We start from the raw sequence: 22,041 nt of genomic DNA on the forward strand, positions 1-22,041 counted from the left end.
AATCCTGTGTCATCACACCTACAATGTTCAAAACAAAAGCTACAAGCTTAGTTTCTTTTTTTTTTTTTTTTTTTTTTTTTTTTTTTTTAAATTTTTTTATTTATTCATGATAGTCACAGAGAGAGAGAGAGAGAGAGAGAGAGAGGCAGAGACACAGGCAGAGGGAGAAGCAGGCTCCATGCACCGGGAGCCCGACGTGGGATTCGATCCCGGGTCTCCAGGATCGCGCCCTGGGCCAAAGGCAGGCGCCAAACCGCTGCGCCACCCAGGGATCCCCAAGCTTAGTTTCAAATTAGTTTGTTTTGCTTATACTCCATCAGTTGCTCAAATTTGTTCATGTTTCATTCATTCATATTTATAGCACATATCAAGCTCTCTCTTTCTCCCTTCCTTATTCTGTTCCTCCCCTCTCTCTCTCCCTCTCTTTCTTCTTCTCCTTTCATTTTTCTTCTTCTTTTAAAATGGCTGATCTATGTTAAATCACTATACTGCACACATGAAACATATAACACTGTATGTTAACTAACAGGAATTAAAATAAAAACTTTAAAAATTAATAAAATAGCCAATCTATTTGAGATAATTTTCAGACATCAAGACACTTAGCCACGAAATTCAGCATTCAGGATCTCCTAGAAACAAGAACATTTTCATACATAATTACAATACCATTATCACACCCGAGAAATTTAACATCAATATACATATATTTAATATAATCCACATGCAAATTTCTCCAACGATAAAGACTTGGTTTTTATTAGAGATTTGTTAAATATAATTCCATACCATACCATACCATTTGCCCATTCAAGTCTAAAATTATTTTTTATACACTCACGGAATTGTGCAACCATCACCATAATCAATTTTAGAACATTTTCACTACCTCTAAAGAAATCCCATTAACAATCACTACCCATTTTTCCTTAGCAATCATCAGTCTACTTTATGTCTCTATGGATTTGCCCATTCTTGATATTTCATATAAATAGTAACATATAATGTCGCTCTTATGATTGCCTTCTTTTAATTAGCATAATATTTTCCAAGTTTATCCATTTTATGGTGGGTATCAGTACTTTGTTTATTTTATTGCTGAATAATATTCCATTGTATGGAGACACTACATTTTCTTTATCCAGTCATCAGTTGATGGTGGCTTCCACACTGGGCTATTGTGACTAGTGCTGCTATGAACATTCATGTACAAGTATTTGTTTTAGAACTTCAGTGTTTTTAGGTATATACCAAAGTGGAATTGCTGGATCATATGGCAAATCTACATTTAACTTTTTGAGGAGTCACCAAACTGTACCTGCCCCCTGCCCAACAACCTCCATCTTCTGCCTGCCTCCTAGCACATGCACTATACTTCAGCCACACTGAACTTCCTTTACTTTTAAAAAGCTCCAGATCCTCTCACCTCTGAGGTTTTCCATATACTATTTCCTCTCTAGATACTTTCATTTCCTTTTAAAAAAGGATTCTGCTTAAACTTCATTAAAAAAGCATGTCCTCTCTTGACACGCTAGGATAAGGCTAGGTGTCCTTAATATACACTCTTATCACATCTTTGATTTTTCCTATGATAACATTTGTAATGCCTTATGGCAATTTGTTTAGTTGCCATGTCTATGAGCTAGACTATATGGTCTTTGAGGGCAGGAACCATGTCTACCTTGGCCACAGTTTTTCCCACAGTCATGGACACAGTGCCTTGCACATGGTAGGTACCCAGTAAATATTTATAGAAGGAATGCATTAATGAACTAATAGATTAAGTATTTCCTGGGTGAGTCAATCGACACAATGCTTGCTCTCATGGAGCTTAATTAAAGACCACTGGAGAAGGTTGGTATATATGGAAGCAATCATTGGGCAATATATAACAGTGGTAACGAAGTGCTACAGTATTTGATGCTGACAACTGTTGTAGAAGGCCAGATATTGCAGAAGGTAAGAGAAGGGAGATATTAGCATGGCCTGTAATGGGTGGGGAAAGCTTTCTTGAGAAGATGCGACTTAAAGTAAACCCAGAATTCTGTCTCAGGACATGACTTATTCAGAAATGTACAGGAATAAGGGTGGAGGCAAGTAGTGTGTTTGTTACTAATGAGTTTCTTTGGGATCCACGGATCCCAGGGGTCAGAGTATTGTAGAAGAGAGGAGTCACAAGACAATGGTAGGGACTCCAGCTGAACACGCATGATGGGGAAGTAACAAATATGAAGAAGGCTTTGGAGCCACACTGAGACAAGCTGGGTAAGCTGGGAAGGGGTTCAGAAGAAGTAGTTACTCTGAAATCTCCTTTGGCAGATTAAATTAAGATTCCGTACTTCTATAGTACAACTCTTGCAGGATAGTTTAGAAGTCATCAGCCTCATCGTTTTCCTCTTTCAACAGTGATTCACCTCTCTGAGTGTAACTGGGAGTCACCAGCGCTATTAACAGGAACAAATAAATTGTGTGTTTGTGGAGAACTTCATACTTTGCAAGTATCAATCATTCCAAACCCACAATTCTGTGAGACATGTAAGATCCACTGACGGTGAAGTGTAAGGTTGGAAGAATTTGGTAATTTGCCAAGGTCGCAAGCCAGTAAATGATGGAGTCTGACTCCTGTGGGCTCCTGAATATTTTGCTTGGGGGTGCAGTAAACAGAATGTAAGAGACCATTCTGGGAGCCTCTTTCCATGAAGCTAGCTCTCCTCACCCTCCATCAATTTATCCTAATATTAGTATCTTTATCTAGGGATAGATTCGACTCATGATTTGAAAGGACATTCTCACTATTTGGGTTGTAAATGTCTGTCCTTTCTGGACCAGTAGTTTCTTCTATCCCACAGAACTCCTTCCATTTTCTCTACTTGCACTGACTGAGGTGCTGTGCTCATGGGTGGTGGTGCAGGGTGGTGGAGATGAGGATAGCGGTACTTGGGAAAATACTGCAACCTCACAGAACTTAATGATAACAGTGGTAAGTCTTACCAATGCCACACTTTATCCTCACTTCCTTTGAATAAATTAGGTACTGTTGTGTTCCTATTAAGATATTAGGAAACTGACTAAGGGAGGTTAAATTTTTTGGCCGAGGTCATGGTGCAGGTATGGGTGTATAAGTTGATCCCAGGATGACTGGCTCAAGGGCCCGGCACTTAAATGCTATGTATGCACACTGGGGTCTTCCCAATCTCAGCCGCTTCTCCTGCTGTCCATCTCATTCCTACTCCCTTCTAACTCTTGCTTGTCCAGCTAATGTCCCTGGGTCAGTCAAGTCTTAAAAGGGAAAAGAGACAAGACTTTCACATGGGTTGGGATATTATTAATCTAGGTAACAAAGAAATTAGAATGGAGGAGGCATTTTTCTGGTAGTTCAGTGTTAGCAATTGGATCTGAAGTTCTAGGGTCTGGGTTCTAGTGCTTGCCAATGATAGAGAATCTGCAGCAACTCGGACCTTTGTGTCATTCTGCAGTTTGGGGAAATGCTCACTGTTCTCAGTGGCCCCCAGCCTGAGGCAGATGCAGAACATGGGCTCAGGTCAGTTTTGGCTCATCATCTTCCTTCCTGCACCACTGAGGTGGGTGGCTGAGGGGTTGTATAAGCTGGGTGGACAGACAAATAGATGGGCTTTTCTTTAGAGTAGGAGTGTTGGATGCAGATCAAGAGAAGGATTCAGCTGCTGATGGGTATGTTGTGGTAGAGCCCCACTTGGTTTGCACACTCCTTGCTCCTTGTACTATTAAAGCTGGTGGAGAGGCAGCTCAGGCATATGTGTGTGTGTGTGTGTGTGTGCATTAACACTTTCATATAAATTATCTTAAAAAGGTAAAACAGAAACAACATGAAAATGGGCAACGGAACTGTCATCTCAGAATTCATCCTGCTGGGCCTGCCCATTGATCCAGATCAGCGAGACCTGTTCTACGCCCTGTTCCTGGCCATGTATGTTACCACCGTCCTGGGGAACCTACTCATCATTGTCCTCATTCAGCTGGACTCGCACCTCCACACACCCATGTATTTGTTTCTCAGCAATTTATCCTTCTCTGACCTCTGCTTCTCTTCTGTCACAATGCCCAAGTTGCTGCAGAACATGCAGAGCCAAGTCCCGTCCATCCCCTATGCTGGCTGCCTGACCCAAATGTACTTCTTCCTGTTTTTTGCAGACCTGGAGAGCTTCCTCCTGGTGGCCATGGCCTATGACCGCTATGTGGCCATCTGCTTCCCCCTGCACTACACCACCATCATGAGCCCCAAGCTCTGTTTCTCCTTGTTGATGCTGTCCTGGGTGCTGACCACTTTTATCTCTCTTTTGCACACCCTACTCATGGCTCGGCTATCTTTCTGTGCTGATAATGTGATCCCTCACTTTTTCTGTGACATGTCAGCTCTGCTAAAGTTGGCCTGCTCTGACATTCAGATAAATGAAATGGTGATATTTGTCTTGGGAGGGCTCATCATTTTTGTTCCGTTTCTGTTGATCTCTTTATCCTATGCATGGATTGTGTCCTCCATCCTCAAAGTCCCTTCTGCTAGGGGCATCTGCAAGGCCTTCTCCACCTGTGGCTCCCACCTCTCAGTGGTGTCTCTCTTCTATGGGACAATCATTGGTCTCTACTTGTGCCCCTCAGCTAATAATTCTACCGTTAAGGAGACTATCATGGCTGTTATGTACACTGTGATTACCCCCATGCTGAATCCCTTTATTTACAGCCTGAGGAATCAGGACATAAAAGGAGCCTTGGGAAGAGTCTTTTCAAAGTGGACAATTCAGCTTTCTTTGGGATAGGGACTTGTAGCTAAATAGTGAAAGGGAATAAAGGGGAAAGGAGAGAAAATGAGTGGAAAATTTCAGAGAGGGTGGCTCCTAACTCTGGGAAATTAACAAGTGGTGGTGGAAAGGGAGGTGGGCGGGAGGTTGGGGTGACTGAGTGATGGGTACTGAGCAGGGCATTTGCCGGGATGAGCCCTAGGTGTTATGCTATATGTTGGCAAATTGAACACCAATAAAAAAATAAAGATTAAAGTATGTTTTCAAACAGTAGGTGTAATATTGACAATGAATAGTATTCTGTAAAGTCTAGTAGTACCCAAGCTAATACTGCCCTAATAGCACTTCCAGAGGGTTTTCCCACATGTCACTAGGGGTTGGTCCATCGTGCCTCTTGGGCTTACCCGGTTTCTGGGGGTGACGTAGCACAAGGACTGACACATAGTGTACACTTAGTAATTATTTTTCAAATTTGAATAAATACTACTTAACCTTAGTGTTTACTGCACACAAAAATGCATAGTAGTTGCTAATTCTCTAAGAAATAAATCCAAATTTCTCAGCCATTTCACTGCTTTGCTTCGCCAAACATGTTTATTCCATGAAGAATATCTCCCAATTTACGTACATCGTTTTGTAATTTTTCACTCTCCAAGGATCATCATTTCTTCCCTTGCTAACCTATTCAGTTCTTAATTTTTCATTTTAGGTGTTGATTGAGTCACCTCTTTAATTACCACACTCTACAATTTCTTTTCCCTTTGATTTACCAACCACTTATCAGTTACTAACAGATTACATCTTTTGATAATATCTATATTTTGGAATATAATTTGTATTTTGAATTAAAATCATATGATATGGAATGAACTGTGTGATTCTGTTATGAATTGTTTGACTTATGGGCAGTAAATGGTGGCCCATATATAGACTAAGGTAGCACAAATAATGACAGAAGGATTAGAATCTATTTATGAGTCCTAAGTAGAATTTTTTCCTCCTAAATATTATGCTAAAATTATGTGATGCTTTCTTTGTTTGCTTTTTTTTCTTATGAAGTAAATTATAAGTGTCTTGAAGACAGGTGCTCTCTCATTTCTTCAGTGATGAGTTCAGTGCCTTGTATTTGCTAGATGTAGAATAATAATTGATTTTATTTCAATATATTATCATATGTTTCTTGAAATTGTGTGCCTTAAAAACATCTCATCTATTAAAAGAAGTCTTCATAATAATGCCAATTTTGATCTCATTTCTTCTTCAAAAAATTTTATTGATTACAAAAAGAATACATTCTCATTGAAAATTATCCAAACAATAAAGAAATAAATAAAGTGAGAATGTGAGGGTCCCCCAAAGTTCTGCTCTCCCTTATGAAGGCAGTTAAAAGTTGAGGAATATTCTATGTGCATAGAATATTTCTATGTATAGACCAACTTTACATGTAACGAGTATGACTAAATTATATATACCATTTTTTCATGTTGTTACATAAAATATATTTTAATTCATCATTTCATATAAAGACATAGAATCCTTTTAGAATCTGTATAGTCTTTTGTTGAATGGATGCATTTGCCATAATTTATTTAAATAATCTGGGTTGTTTTCAGTTTTTTATTATTTTGAACAATACTTTGACTTTATTATTTCCTGGTCCATATGTTTTCTGTTTTTTTAAAATAAGATTTTATTTATTTATTCATGAGGTGGGGGGCAGAGAGTATCTTTAGCTAGGGATGGGGCAGAGAGGCAGAGACATAGGCAGAGGGAGAAGCAGGCTTCATGTAGGGAGCCTGACATGGAACTCGATCCCAGGATTCCAGGATCATACCCTGAGCCGAAGGCAGACACTCAACCACCGAGCCACCCAGGCATCCCAGGTCCATATGTTTTCTTGTGAACTTGTTCTTTGTTTCTAAGAACACATTCTTAGAAATGGTTGTTATTACATCAAGAACATGTTATAGTTGGATAGAAGTTGCCAAATTGACTCCAAGGAATTCTGCTAAGGTAAACTCTTTCCAAAAGTGAATAAGCAAGGCTGTTTATTTACATGTTACCAAAACTGGATTTTTTGTTCCCCAAATATTTATCAACCTGATATCAAAATAAGAGATTTTACTATTTTAAAAAAAAGATTTATTTATTTGAGAGAAAGAAAGAAAGAAAGAACAAAAGAAAGAAAGAAAACTCATGATCTGGGGAAAGGGCAGAGGGGAAAAAAATCTCCAGCAGACTCCCTACTGAGTGTGGAGCCCAAAGCAGGGGCTCATTCTCACAACCTTGAGTTCATGATCTGAGCCAAATCAAGAGCCGGACACCTGACTGACTGAAACACCCAGGTGCCCCAAAATTTTTACAATTTTTAAATTGAATTTCTCTCTCTCTATATATATATCAGTGAGGTCAAACATCTGATTAGCCACTGTTCCTTTGGCATGTTATTTGTGCGTGTCCTTTGCCTTAAGTCAATTTTCTTTTTTCTTATGATACCACTTTATCTATCTTGTAAGCCACATTTCCCTCCGTCTGTTATTCAACTTCTGACTTTGGTAGTGATGTGTTTTTTCCTTACTAGGATCAAAAACTTCAAAGTAGACAAATAAGTGGATTTTTACTTCATGATAATGTTTTTTTTCTTTGACATGCTTGAAAAGGGCTTTTCTATCCAATAATAATAATAAATAATAACAATTATTATTATATTACTAGTTATTGTGCAGTTTTAGTTTCCACATCACCTTTGATCAATCCAAAATTTTGTTTAAGGGCATCTGCCTCTTTTCTCTTCCCCCCTTCCTCAGCAGGTGAGTTGTCTTCACCTTTATGGATGTGAAAAACTGCCTTTACAATGTCCTAAGTACTCATGTATACCTTTTTATTATATTATTATTACTTCATTTTGGACTGCTATGTTGGTGTCATCCTATTTATAACAGTGAATTTTAAGTAAGGTGTGATAAGCCCTCCTCTATATTCTTCTCTTCCAAAACTCTCCTGACACATATATCCTTTCAGATATGCTTTAGATCTATTTTGTTAAATTCCAATAAAAAATCTGTTGGTAAATTAACTGGAGTTACAGTGAATTATTACATTGACTTAGGAATTAGAGTGGGCTATTTATACAGTAGTCTTACAAACTATAAATAACAAATATCTTTCTATTCACTCAAGTTTTCATTTAACAATTGAATTCTGTAAACTGCTTAATTTGTTTTTTTTTCTGTAGACATAGCTCCTAACATCCTTTTTTTATAAATTTATTTTTTATTGGTGTTCAATTTGTCAACATATAGAATAACATCCAGTGCTCATCCCGTCAAGTGCCCACCTCAGTGCCCGTCACCCAGTCACCCCCACCCCCCGCCCACCTCCCCTTCCACCACCCCTAGTTCGTTTCCCAGAGTTAGGAGTCTCTCATGTTCTGTCTCCCTTTCTGATATTTCCCACTCATTTTTTCTCCTTTCTAAACTTCTTAATTTGGTATATTACTGTATATTACTTTCTACATTTAGTCATAGGTATTTTACACTTAAAAAACTGTTGAGGGGGTCGCTATTGTATTTTTAGAGAAGTAATTTTTTTGTACATAGAGGAGTTACTGTTTTGTATAATAATTTTACAGTAGTCCACCTTATTAAATTTCTTAGGATTTTCACTTAAATATCTTTAGTACTAAAGATACACAATCAAAGCTAACATCAGTATTGATAAGTATGCATATTTTTTCAAATACTTAGTTCTGTTATTTCTCTTTTCTAATTGCATTGAATACCATTTCAAGAATAATGTAAAATAATAGTGATTCTAAGGAGAGTTCAGATATTAGTGTGAGGCCCTGCTCTTTATCCTTCAATAACCAAGTAGAGGGGATTATAGAACCTTCAAATAGGTTTGGACATTGGAGGGCATAGTGACTTTCCCAACTAGTTTGGTAGTACTCTGGGAGAAGGCACTTTGCAGAAAGGCCCACGACTATGTGGGGGCAGTCATATCATGACAGCACTGGTCTAGGGAAGAGTCTCGAAAATTCTGCTTCTACCTCAACATGCACACAAATGTGAATCTTCTCAACTGTGTTGGGCCATGAAGATCTGAAAAGTTCTTACACACGTTGGTGGAGTCCAGATGAAGCTGAGAGCTAATGTGTGTCTCCTAAGGCTATCAGGACAATGAGTGAGAAGACCATGTAGCAGCAGCTCAAGTCAGAGCCCAGAACTAGATAGAAGACATAGCTGATTCTAACAGAATTGGTTTCTCTGAGCCTGTTTCCTCTTTTGTGCAATGAGAATAATAATAATATATTCCTCCTGGAATCTTGTAAGGTTTAAAGGAAACATATTGTAGAGCACCTAAGACAGTACCTAGCACATAGTAAGTCCTTACTAATTGTTATCTTTTCTTATTTTTATTAAAAGGATATCATTCACTATTGTAATAATGAGACACTGGGAAAGCCTATCTATCAATAAAAGAATATTAAACTGTGGAATATCACAGAATAGGGTTCTATACCATGAAGATAAAAATGAAGAATTTCTATTTGTAGGGATAAGAAAAGATCTTCTAGCCTATTATTTCATGAAAAGGAAAAGCGCAGAATAATAGAGAGTGATACTATTTATGTGTCAAAATTGGAGAGAGAAAGGTAGAAGAGGTATTGAGCTGGTAACTGGGATGGAAGTGGAGGTTGGATTGAGTGACAGTCAAGGAGAATTTTATCTTTATTTCTATTTTTGAGTTCCTGCCATGAAAATGGTGGATATATTATCTAGGGAACAGAATTTTAAAAAATTTTATAAAAACTAGATCTTTTCTGAAGTTTCCAGAAAAGCAGTCTGAAAAGGGTGTGGTCTATACTGTAGCACACTCTCCCCCTAAAAAACAGACAGACAGACAGACAGACAGACAGACAAAACCTCTTTGAAATCCTTGTTACATCTACACTGCTTCTCTGGCTTCTTCTCCATCCACTGTGTTGCTGCTGGCCACACTCCTTCCTCTTCCTCTCCAGAGGCTACCAGGCTTATTCCCCAGTCCCCTGCTTGTTCCAAAATTTAAGAGTAACCTGTATTTCAAACGTTCAGACAATGCAGAAATGAAGTTAGCTTATTGCTATGTACCCATCCCTGTAAAATAAGCACAGTTACCTTTGCTTCAGGCCTAATTTCTTAATTTATCCAGAAATAAGCCGCTGTAGGATCCAAAATGCTAGTAGTGCTGTGCAAAGCCAGAAGAAGGGGCAGAGGTTCTTTTGTAATCGTTCTTATCATGGAAACGCCAGTGAATCAGGACCCGCCCTCACAAGTCTTGGGACGCAGCCCTCCACCCGAGTCCCCTTTTCAGGGCGCCCTTGACCTCCCTGTTGCGAAGGCTGTAGATGAAAGGGTTCAAGGTGGGTGTGAGCACCGCATAGACCACGCTGGCCAGGCGGTCGTAGCGCGCTGAGTAGGCGGACGAGGGCCGGAAGTAGACGGAAAGGACAGAGCCGAAGAAGAGCGACACCACCACCAGGTGGGCCCCGCAGGTGGAGAAGGCGCGGCGCCGGCCCCCGGCCGACCGCAGTCCCAGCACCGCGCCGAGGATGCGCGCGTAGGAGAGCGACACGAGGAGCAGCGGGGTGAGCACCACGGCCAGGCCCTCGGAGAAGACGGCAGTCTCCGCGGCCGCCGTGTCCGAGGTCGCCAAGCTCAGCATCACCGTCATGTCGCAGAAGAAGTGGCGCACGGCGGCGGGGCGCGGGTAGGAGAGCGCGGAGATGAGCAGCGTGTGCAGCAGCGAGTGCAGGTGGGCCACCGCCCAGGACGCGGCCACCAGCGCGGCGCAGCGTCCCGGCGTCAGCACCGCCCGGTAGTGCAGCGGCCGGCAGACGGCCACCGCGCGGTCGTAGGCCATGGCTGCCAGCAGGTAGCTCTCCGTGATGCCCAGGGCCACGAAGAAGTACATCTGGGCAAAGCATCCCTGGAAGGACACGGCCTGGCCCGGGTGGAGCAGGCCGGCCAGCAGCCTGGGGAGCGTGACGCTAGCGAAGCACACGTCCACGAGGCTTAGGTGGCCCAAGAAGTAGTACATGGGGCAGCGGAGGGCCTCATCCCACCTCACCACCACCACCATGGTCAGGTTGCCCAGCGCGTTGAGCAAGTAGACACCGAGGAAAAGCAGGAAGAGCAGCGGGTGGACGTCGGCTCCATCCAGCAGGCCCAGGAGGAGGAACTCGGCGGCTGCCGTGGCATTGCCCGGGGCCATGGGGCAGCTGGACAGGCGCGGGCGCCACAGACCAGGAGCGGGCCGGGGTCCTGGCACCTCTAGGCAGACGTCCGCGTGGTGGGGTTCCACGTCCTGTTTTTAAATTGCCGCTGAAAAGGCTTGGCGACCACACTGCCCACCCGTTTCATGAAGAAAGGGGATTTCAGAAGGTAGTGGGTAGTTTCAAGCTTGGAGTGGATCAAATCTGATTTTGAGACCTGTCTCTACCACTGGGCCGGGTGCGACCTCTCTGAGCCTCAGTTTCTTCTTCTTTCACTGGGGGAGATCCTAACAGCTACCTACCCCTGGGGTGGGTTGTGAAGCTAAAGCAGATAAGAACTTTAAAATACTTAGCACAGCACCCAGCATACAAAACTGCTACCTGTCTACCTATCTGCCATCTATGTGCTTACCATGCACCATCATTTGCTTAGTCAAACAAGAGGTTGGGGCAGAACTGGGACCCAGACCATCTGAATGCCAGCTGAAGTTTCTTCATAAAACACCCTATAGCATTCGCCATTCATTTATTCACCACACATTGTGTGTTAACTCAGGGATTATTAAGCTTTTCCGTCAAGGATCTTAGAATAAACTCTTCAGGCTTGTGGACCACGGTCTCTATTGCAAGTATTCAGCTCTGCCATTGCGGCATGAAAAAGGCCTTTGATGGTATATAAATGAATGGCTATGGCTATGTTCCAATAAAATTTCATTTACAAAAGAGGAAAAGGGGGGCAGATTTGGTCTGTAAGACATAGTTTGCTGACCCTTGTGCTATGGGGAACAGGGTAAGTCTTAGCTTTTGCCTACAGTTTGACCTAGGGCAGCTGGCGGTGTTTCATAGTTTATTAATTTTATGAACCACATGGGAGTAAATTATTCTGCTGGAGGAGTCTGGGAAGAATTTAAAGAAGAGATGGGATTTGAACTGGGTCTTAGAGAATGAATAGGGGTTTATCCTACAGACATGTTACGGGTGTGTATGTGTATGTGTGTGGGGGGGGGCATCCAGACAAGGGAAAGAGTTTGTATGGAGTTGTTGTTGGTAGAGGAAGCATGGAATGAAGAAGGTAAAATTCACTTATGATACTGGGGCAAGGTTTGTCTTTGCTCTGACCTCAACGGACAGAAAACTTCAGAGTTTCTCAGTTAACCAAGTGACTTCAATAACCTCAGAAACAAGGCACTGGTTTTGTCCCCCCCTCAATCTCTTCCTTGAAACACATTTTCTCCCACTGTTCCAAAGTTTCTATAAATGTTCCATTACTAGCCTCGTCTGTCCCCCGCAGGAAAGAGTGCCCGGCTTTGGCGAGATCCCAGAGACTAGACTTAGCGAGTTCTTAGCAGGGAGGCCCTGTGTTTGTTCCATCTTGCCAGTGACCTATGCATAAAAATTCACCCAATAAGTATTTGTTGAAAGAAACTTTTTAAAGAGCAATGAGAGATAAAAGGGGGAAGGGAAGGTGAAAGAGAGGAGGGAATGGGCAAACTGCAGGGTCTGCTCTTGTTGCCTCCCAGGAGAAGCCTCAGATACAGCCTTTTTTTTTTTTTTTTCCATTTTTCTGCTTTTCTATCACTGTCACCCATTGGCTGTCCCAGGGAGTCATCCACTTATGCCAACTCCATCCTTTTCCCCAGCATAGAGCCGAAGTGTTGAAGAGACAGGGCCTTGGCACCTCTGCCATATATCTCCTTTTGAGGTACAGGATTCTTCTCTGCAGAGCCCCTGACCTTCCCTCCCCACCTCCAGATGGGTGGCTGTGTGATGTAGAGGAAAGGTGACCGGGTTTGCAGAAAGAGCCACCTGGGTTTTAATCTGGATTGGCTTTGTAAACATCAACTCATCTTCATTTCATCTCTACTCTCCTCATCTATAAAATGGAAATATTGATGATTCCTCCCTGCATGGTGATGCCAAGATGAGATGAAACGATGCCAAGTACATATGTACTCAATGTACATATAAGTCTGTAGTAGGTAATGCTTAGTAGATGTTAGTTCCCTTTCCATCAACTTCTGACTCTTTCTCCCTGTTCCCTGAGGTTACTAGAAGCAATCCAGTCTACTGATGGAAGTCTGTAGTTATTTAAAGATGCCTTTCTGAATCTCGGCTGAAACCTGCTTCCTTGTAACTTCTACAAGTTATCACAGTTTTGGCCACTGGGAGTTAAACAACTCATCTCCTTTCTCTGAAGCTCTTCACACAATATTTTAAAAAATCCATTCTAAGTCTACTAAGTATTCTTTCCTCCAGCCCAAAAGCCCCTGGTGCCTTAGATTCCTCCTTATAGGACCTAATTTCCAGGTCCTTTTCCATTCTGATCACCTCTGCTTTGTCATTGTTGTTTCTTAACTGGAATTGGATACAGTGGTCTTGCTGGGGTTGGGCTGTGTGGAGTTACCTGGGGACAGTATAACAGTTCAACTGTACACTTCGCATCTCTCTGTTGAGTATCTGCTTTGGGTCAGGCTTTGTATTGGTCTCTAAGATTATACAAGTAGGTCAGCCATTGTACTTGACCTTATCCATGCACAATAATAAACACTACACTAACTGTATGGGCAAAGCAGGAGTAATTTCCTTTGCTAGGCTGATTCAGGGAAGATTCCAAAGAAGAGGTGAGATTTGAACTGGAATTGGAAGAATAAGGAGGATATCACCAGATAGAGACCTGGGAGTGGGAAGGGGATTCAGAGGACAGAATGTGAAGCAGAACGGTGTTTTGTGGGTGGGGAGAGCTGACAATGTGGCTTCTTCCTCCCTTCCACTGTAAGGCCCAGTGGAGTGGGGTAGGGAGGAAGATAGGACCCAAGGCAAGAAGACAGCAGAGGAATGTTGAATTCTCTCACCTGCAGGGGAGCATGCCAGGCTTCAGTACTGTCTGCAGAGTCTGTGGGCTTAGTTCCTTCCTGACCAGAAGTCCCCAGTCTTAAGGACAGATGTATTATCATCCATCTTCACCCAGAGACATTCAGTGTGCTTTCTGTGGTCTAGGACAGCAGCCTTAAAGAGACAGAAAGCCAGAGCTATAAGGGCCCTGGGAATTCTTGGGTCATGCTCTTTCTACTCAGTTTATTGCCCTGCTTCTCTCCCACTGCCCATCAGGTACAGTGCAAATGGCTCAGCCCGGCAGCCAAAGCTTTCCAACTTGGTCCTCTGGTGGTCTCAGCTTCCACTGCTTCCACATGCTTCTCCGTCTCCCCGCTCTAGCCAGGTCAGCAGCATCACCATATCTCGTTTACACCTTTCTCACATGCCTTTTCCATGAACTGCTGCTTACCAGAAATGCTCTTCCTACAGTTTCCCAATGCCCAACTCTGGCTCTACCTCCTCTAAGAAGCCCCACCTCCTTTCTTAACTTCTCCAGCCCATGCAAATACCTCTTTCCTCTATCTCTTGTGTCAAATTCCTCCTCTACCCAGCCCCTAAACACTTATGGTGAAGGGAGATAAATCAGCTAAATTTGTATTGGCTCCCCCAGAAAACCTGGCACAGAACTGGTTCCTCTGCATGCAGAGCTGCTGTTGTTGACTCAGAGCCCCTGCCTAAGGCCCAGGCATGGCAGGTGTTGGACTTATTTAAATGAGGTGGAGATACATAGGATGTAGAATCAGAAATCTCATCTCCCAGGCAGCTTGCAGGAAAGATCACCTTTGCAATAAACACTCAGATGCACAAGACTCAGAAGTACACAGAGATATGAACCTGTGCAGAGATGCAGACATATCCTGATAAATCCAGTCACATGGATGTACCAGACACATCCACCAGGACAGGAACAGATACACATGGGCACACATGGACACCTGCTAACAGTCATTTAGACAGAAGTGTAGACAGATACACAGATCGATCCATAGGCATACATACCACATACACGCAAAGACCCAGACCCCTACACCCCAAAATGCCAGAGATGTAGAGACCTCCATGGATTCCTCCAGGCACACAGGAGTCAACATGCAAACACCAACAGCTTCCTCCTTCTCACTCTTGATGAAGGTCTCCATTTGCCTTATCAGAGTGGGGCATGGGCAGTGGCAAACAAGGGAAGCCATCGCTGGCTCCCAGTACTCTCAGTCCTGGGAGATAGTCTCTCTCTTTCTTTCTTTCTTTCTTTCTTTCTTTCTTTCTTTCTTTCTTTCTTTCTTTCGTTTCTTTCTTGGGAGAGTGAGAGAGCACAAGCTGGATTGGGGGGCAGAAAGGAGAGCGAATCTTAAGCAGGCTCCAAGCCCAGCGCAGAGCCTGATGCAGGGCTCCATCTCATGACCCTGAGATTATGACCTGAGCCAAAATCAAGAATTGAATGCCTAGCCAACTGAGCCACTCTGGTGCCCCTCAGCCCTGGGAATTTCTGTTCAACCCTTTGACCCCAGTCTCTTGCTAGTCAGCCCAGATTCTTCTCTCAGTGACATCCTGAATAGCCTTCTCTTCAACCAGTTGTAACCCAAGAGGAGCCCTTCCCATTCCAACGGTTTGCTCCTTCCTCTGCTTTTTCTGCAAATTCCTCATTCATTTCTCTTTAATAATTTACACAGCAATCTTACCTGTTATATCTACTCTATGCCAGGCAGGTACTTGAGCACCAGGCAGGAAGGGCATTCAGAGCTTTATGAATAAAACACGATCAAAGAGTTAATCTTCCTATCTTGGTATCAGCAACTGGCAATGATTTTAAGATATCACCTAATCCAACAGCCATGTCACAAATGGAAAGCAAGGCCCAGAGAACACTGTGTCTGAAGTCATTCAGCAACTTGAGGACAGAGCCAAGTATCCGGCTCTGAATCCAGGGCTCTGAACTCTAACTATAGTGTTGTGCACTTCCTCATCTTCTCTGTCACATGTTGACAGGTACTTCTCATTTTCCTCTCTCCCTCTCTCCCTTGATTTAACCCCTTGCCTTTCTGCCATTGATTATTCTGCTCTGTACCAGCAAGTCTCCTGCCTGACCACTTACCTATGTCTTCCACACTGTATACCAGAGGCTGATCTGCTACCAGCAAGGGGAGAGTTAAGGCACATATGCCCTGAAGAAGATTTACCTCAACAGAAGTGAGAGGAGTGGCATGCCGGCTGGGAGCACAGTTTCACTAACTAACTAGGAAACTTCATGAAGGATGGCTTCTGCTCCCACTGGCTTCATGAGGACCCCTCAGCCATCAGCCAGCATGGTGTCTTCTTCCTACCCTTCTAGAAAGACTGAATAAGAGAGAGGGAAGCAAAGAACCTGGGAATCCAGAATTGAGAAAGACACCCCTCGGTGTGGTGACCTCCTGTGCTCAGAGGATGCTATCACCCCTCTGCCTCTTTCTAAAAGGGTGTGCTAATGGCCCGAGAGGGACAGGGCTTGTTGACAATCACAGCAAGGACTGTTCTCCCTGGCTGTACATACGCTGACCTGTAACCATCACCCTAAAGCTGTGACCTCACTGTGATTCCTCTGTTAGGAGAGAGCTCTTTCTTCTGACTCTGCCATTAGGAAAGTGACAAGGTGGAGCTGGGGATCTCGATGCCCAGTCTTCCATTCTGGGCACCCAAAGCCCTTCCCTGAGCCCCAGGCCCACCTCAGCCCCAGAAGTCCCACCTAACCTAGAAGTCTAGGGAGAGAGGAGGGGTTAAAACCACTGGCAGATTCATCCCAGGACAGCAGGCTCAGGGAGTGCCTGTGGAGCTCCACTTGATGGGCTTCAGGAGTGCTGCCTTCTGTCACCCCACAGCCCTAGTCAGAGATGCTAGGACCTCAGCCCTGCCCAGCTAGAGCCAAGGCAAGAGGATTTCTGCTCCTTGTTCCAAAGCCTTTTGACTGTTCTGTCCTCTGGCCTGACAGCAGCAGCCCTCCTGCATCTGAGGGGCAACTTAATTCCCAGGCTCATCAATTTCTTCTGAGGCAGTAAAACTTTTGGAACTAACTGGTAGCAACGTCTCAGGGGATGAACCTCTCCAGCTCAACTATTCAGTCATTTGAAAACATTGTTCACTGTCCATGGGGTCCTGGCCCCATTGGGCTCTCAGGAGTGTCAGAGCAGTCTCGAAATGAGTGAGGTTCAAGTCCTGGTCAGCTGTGGGACTCTGGGCATGTATCTTCTCTCCTCTGGGCTTGTTTCCTCATCAGCAAATTGAGAGGGATGAATTGATACGGTCTGATGATCCTTTCACGTTAGAGAATGGAACATGTGGATAGTTAACATTCAGATCCAGGGAAGGAGGCTTAGGCGCAGGCAGTGCAATGCTGGGCAGTGTGTGCCAGAGTAGAAGCTGTGCCTGTGGCTTGGGTGTTCAGGGAGTATTTCTGGGAGGAAGTGGGGTTCAAATGGCAGAAGAATGGAAGGATGTGGGTGTGTGGGAGAGCAGTGTGGACAAATCCAGGGACCTGGGGGGCACGGTATATGCAGAGGAGCCACAGGAAGCAGAATGGAAGGGAAAGACTGCCTGTACAAATTTCCAGTAGGGAGAGGGTCCATGCATCCACTCCCCGGGTTCTCTGGCTTCATCCTGACCTTAGAGTAAGGCTAGCTGTGAGACAGACCTTGGGGAAGTTACTCAAATTTTCTGTACTTCAGTGTCTCATCTGTAAAATGGGAAAATAATAGAACCTGCTTCATAGGAATGTTATGAGGAACATAAAGCCTTTGCAATAGTGCCCCCCCCCCCGCCCGACCCCGGGCCCTCAGCAAACCAAGGCTACATGCTGGCTGTTACTGTATGTTAGGTGTCCTAGGGTTTGTTCTTGTGCCCTTCTGACCTGTATTTTTTTTTAAGAAGGCATCTTGGTCTTTCCATTCCCCTGATAAACATGAAATAACTGTAGCTCAATGATAAAGAGGCACTTTTCCTCATGTTGCTAGTAGTTGTTTCAAATCGATCTGGGGATACTGACCAATGACCTAAGAATATCGTTGTTGTTACAGCATGTGATAATATGTTGTTCTATGTACTGTTCCTGTTGCTTAACAATGCTAACTACTACCACACAATGGAAACACGTTTGCCATGGAAAAATGGCAGTAACTAAATCAAAGGGATTCTTCAGAGACTTGCTAGATATACATTCTTAAGGCATGATTTTCTTTTCTTTTTTTTCAAAAGATTTTATTGTGATAAAATACATATTAAATTTACCACCTTAACCATTTTAAACAACTTCTATAAGCTTCAAGAATAATTAACACAGTGTTAGTTTCATGTGTACAATATAATGATTCAACAATTTTATACATTTCTCAGTACTCATCAAGATCAGTGTATTCTGAATCCCATTTTATCTGTTTCACCCATCCCTCCATCTGTCTCCTCTCCAGCAACCACCAGTTTGTCTTCTGAATTTAATAGTCCGGTTTTTTTGCTTGTCTCTTTTTCTCCTTTGTTCATTCATTTTGTTTCTTAAGTTCCATATATGAATGAAAGCATATGGTATTTTTCTTTCTCTAACTTATTTCACTTAACTTTATACCCTCTAGGTCCATGTATGTTGTTGCAAATGGCAAGATTTCATTCTTTTTATGGCTCAGTAATATTCCATTGTACATATATATCATATCTGATTTATTCATTCATCTATCAGTGGATACTTGGGTTGTTACCTATTGTAAATAATGCTGCAATAAACATAGGAGTTCAGACTAAAGGAAGCTATCAACAAAATAAAAGACAACCTAGTGAATAGAAAAAGATATTTGCAAATAATATATCTACTAAAAGGTTGATATCCAAAATATATAATGAACTTACACAACTCAACACACACACAATACAACAACCCAAAATGAATAATCCAGTTAATACATGGGCAGACAACCTGAATAGACCTTTCTCCAAAGAAGACATACAGATGACCAACAGACACATGAAAAGATGCTCAGCATCACTCATCATCAGGGAAATACACATTAAAATCACAGTGAAACATCAACTTTACATTGTCAGAATGGTTAAAATAAAAAACATAAGAAATAACAATTGTTGATGAGGATGTGGAGAAAAAGGAACCATCATACAATGTTGGGGATACATACTGTGGAAAAGAGTATGGAGTTTCCTCAAAAAGTTAAAACTAGAACTACCCTACAATCCAGCAATCCTAGTACTGGATATTTACCTAAAAGAAAATGAAAACACTGATTTGAAAAGACATATGCACTCCTACGTTTATTGCATCTTAACTATGTTTAAGTGTACATGTTAGTGGTATTAAGTACTGTTTTTCCTTTTAATTTATTTTTTCTTAAAAATAAAAAATGTTCTTGTTTACTCACCTCCTTACGTTTAAAATTTCTTTATTTCAATTTCTCCCCTATTCTAAGGGTAATATTTACTTGTTATAACAAATAAAAAATACAGAGATATATAAAGAAAAAAAATCTCTCCTGACTTCCTCTCATATCCCACCTTTATAAGGTAATCAGCTTTGACAGCCAGGTTCCATGCTTTCCTTCCAGGTCATACAAACTTTATCTATCCATCCATCTATCCATCATCCATCTATCCACACACACGCATACATATAAAATTCTTTTAAAATGTATATATTTTTGGGATGCCTGGGTGGCTCAGTGGTTGAGTGTCTGCCTTTGGCTCAGGGTGTGATCCTGGGGTCCTGGGTTCAAATACCACATCTGGCTCCCTGTGGGGAGCCTGCTTCTCACTCTGCCTATGCTTCTGCCTCTCTTTCTGTGTCTCTCATGAATTAATAAATAAAATTTTAAAAATATATACATTTAGTATAAAGAGAAGATAAGTATAAAGAAAATATGTAGAGATATTGGCAAAGGGTTTTATGTTTTAGTAAAGCAAGTATTTTCATTTATTCCCCTCCAACATACACACAATGCTAGGCATTGTGGAAATATAAAAAATTTTCCTTTTCATTTCCAATCACACACTTAAGTTTAAAAAATAAACTACATGGTGTTAATGTTAATAACTGCATGCTCATGATGTGGATATGTCACAAATTATTTAATTGTTATTGTCATTTTGAACAAATTATTAAGAAGGTATATCAACTCGGGCCTTTTTTCTTCCTTGACAATCTCTCAGGACCCTGCAGAGAAAATCCAGGGTCAAAGAGGTGAGCAGTTCTCTAACTCCTGACAAATGTGGAGAAGAAATTCTTCAAGTAAACCTTTTTACTAATCACACTGCCTTCAGCAGTGATGAATGTCCCTTCTCCTCCCTGTGAAATACTATCATGATTTTTAGTATTAGCTATTTTATTCATTTTGTCTCTGTGAAAACAGAACCTTGTTTTCATCTCTTTTGACTGTTGAGTGCATTTCTCTATAATCACCTGATGTGTAGCTGTGCTCACTGAGCTTAGCTTTATCTGTCTCGTTCCAGCATGGGATAGCCAATTCCAAATCAGTGTCGTGGCCTGACTTCGCCCTTGCACCTGAGAAGTACTAAGCTATAAAATGAGACATTTAATGTTTGCACTTTTTCTTCAGCATAAACCATTGGAAACAAGTTTTATTTTTATTTTAGTTTTTTGAGGTTTTATTTATTAGAGAGAAAGAGAGCACGCAAGTGAGTGAGCACAAGCAGGGGGAACAGAGGAAGAGGAAGAAGCAGACTCCCCACTGAACAGGGAGCTAATGTGGGACTCGATGTGGAGCTTGATCTCAGAACCCCTGATCATGACCTGAGCCAAAGGCAGCTGCTTAATTGACTGAGCCACCTCCAGGAGTCTTGGACTCTGGTTGTTAAATTTTCATTGTGAATTCTTTTAAGGACCTTTCATGTGCTGAGAAGTTTATATGCAGCTGGAAATGTTACGGGGCAAGAATTTATATTGAATAATTTATTGTGTTAGAATATACTTTATTTTATTTAAAAAATAAAATTAGCATTGTTGGTTTGGTATTATAATATTGTTAAATTAAGAACATATTTAGTTTGTTATGCATTAACATAAAAGACTTTAAGATAAAGTATACGTATGGTTCTTGGCCAAGAGAACACTAATTTGCAAATGTGGACCAAAAATTTTACATGAATGTTGCAATCTCTACTTTGTTGTCATAAAAAGATTTATTTATTTTTGAGAGAGAGAGAGAGAGAGTGAAGCAGGGAGGGGCAGAGGGGGAGGGAGAGAGTGCCTCAAGCTGTGGGGCTCAATTTCACTACCCTGTGATCACAACCTGAACTGAAACCAAGTTACTCAGTTAATCGATTGTGCCACCTAGGCACTCCTCTTCTTAAGACAATCTTTAGATCTTCTGGCCCAAAAGATTCTAAATAAGTTAAGTCCAACATTTTAGAGTATGTATACCTGCTTCCTGAACTGCTATTTTGTGTGTGGATATGTGTGTGTGTGTGTGTGTGTGTGTGTGTGTGTGTGTTTAGGCTCCACATCCATGGGGCTTGAACACACGACCCTGAGGTCAAGACTGGAGCGGAGATCAAGAGTCTGATGCCTAACTAAGCCAGCCATTGGCTTGAACTGCTATTTTATTTTTTTGAACTGCTATTTTATTTTTTTAAGATTTTATTTATTTATTTGAGAGAGAGCACAAGTTGGGAGGAGGGGCAGAGTGAGAAGCAGACTCCCCACTGAGCAGTCAGCCCAGACCCAGGACTCAGTCCCAGGACCCTGAGATCATAACCTGAGCTGAAGGCACCCACTAAACCAACTGAGCCACTCAGGCACCCGTGAACTGCTATTTTATAGTCACTGGTAACCATACATACAGTAAGGAACATGTATTAGCATCTTTAAAACTCATAGCACAAAGCATACCATCAGGGATAGAAAACATGGAGTATAGAAATCAAGATTTCTTGGAGAGTAGTTCTTTACAGTTAAGAGTCTGTTTCTTGGTTTGCCTCTTCCTCCCCCCATGGTTGTCTCTTTTGTTTCTTAATTACACATATGAATGAAATCATGCAGTATTTGTCTTTCTCTGACTTATTTCAGTTAGCATATTATTTATTTTTGTGTGTGGTGTGAAAAAATGGTCCAGTTTTGTACCTCTTTGTGTTGCTGCCCAGTTCCCACTGGGTAGTCTTGCC

General features: G+C 42.1%; 2 protein-coding genes across 2 annotated transcripts; one reads left to right on the plus strand and one right to left on the minus strand.

The window, feature by feature from the left end:
- Positions 1-3,835: 3,835 nt before the first annotated feature.
- On the plus strand, positions 3,836-4,941 carry LOC140607426 (olfactory receptor-like protein DTMT). Its single transcript, XM_072782167.1, has one exon. The coding sequence runs from the start codon at positions 3,846-3,848 to the stop codon at positions 4,791-4,793; it is 948 nt and encodes a 315-aa protein (XP_072638268.1). The 5' UTR covers positions 3,836-3,845; the 3' UTR covers positions 4,794-4,941.
- A 4,870-nt stretch (positions 4,942-9,811) lies between these two features.
- OR1R1 (olfactory receptor family 1 subfamily R member 1) lies at positions 9,812-11,027 on the minus strand. The gene has a single exon (XM_072782168.1). It carries the CDS (start codon positions 11,025-11,027, stop codon positions 10,083-10,085), a length of 945 nt encoding a protein of 314 aa, XP_072638269.1. The 3' UTR covers positions 9,812-10,082.
- Between the last annotated feature and the right edge of the window lie 11,014 nt (positions 11,028-22,041).

The sequence above is a fragment of the Canis lupus genome, chromosome 16 (genome assembly GCF_048164855.1).
Source record: "Canis lupus baileyi chromosome 16, mCanLup2.hap1, whole genome shotgun sequence".
NCBI lineage: Eukaryota > Metazoa > Chordata > Mammalia > Carnivora > Canidae > Canis > Canis lupus.

Bases quoted from the DNA above. Each gene is read 5' to 3' on its own strand.
- OR1R1 (XM_072782168.1), bottom strand. From the start codon at position 11,027: ATGGCCCCGGGCAATGCCACGGCAGCCGCCGAGTTCCTCCTCCTGGGC.
- LOC140607426 (XM_072782167.1), top strand. From the start codon at position 3,846: ATGAAAATGGGCAACGGAACTGTCATCTCAGAATTCATCCTGCTGGGC.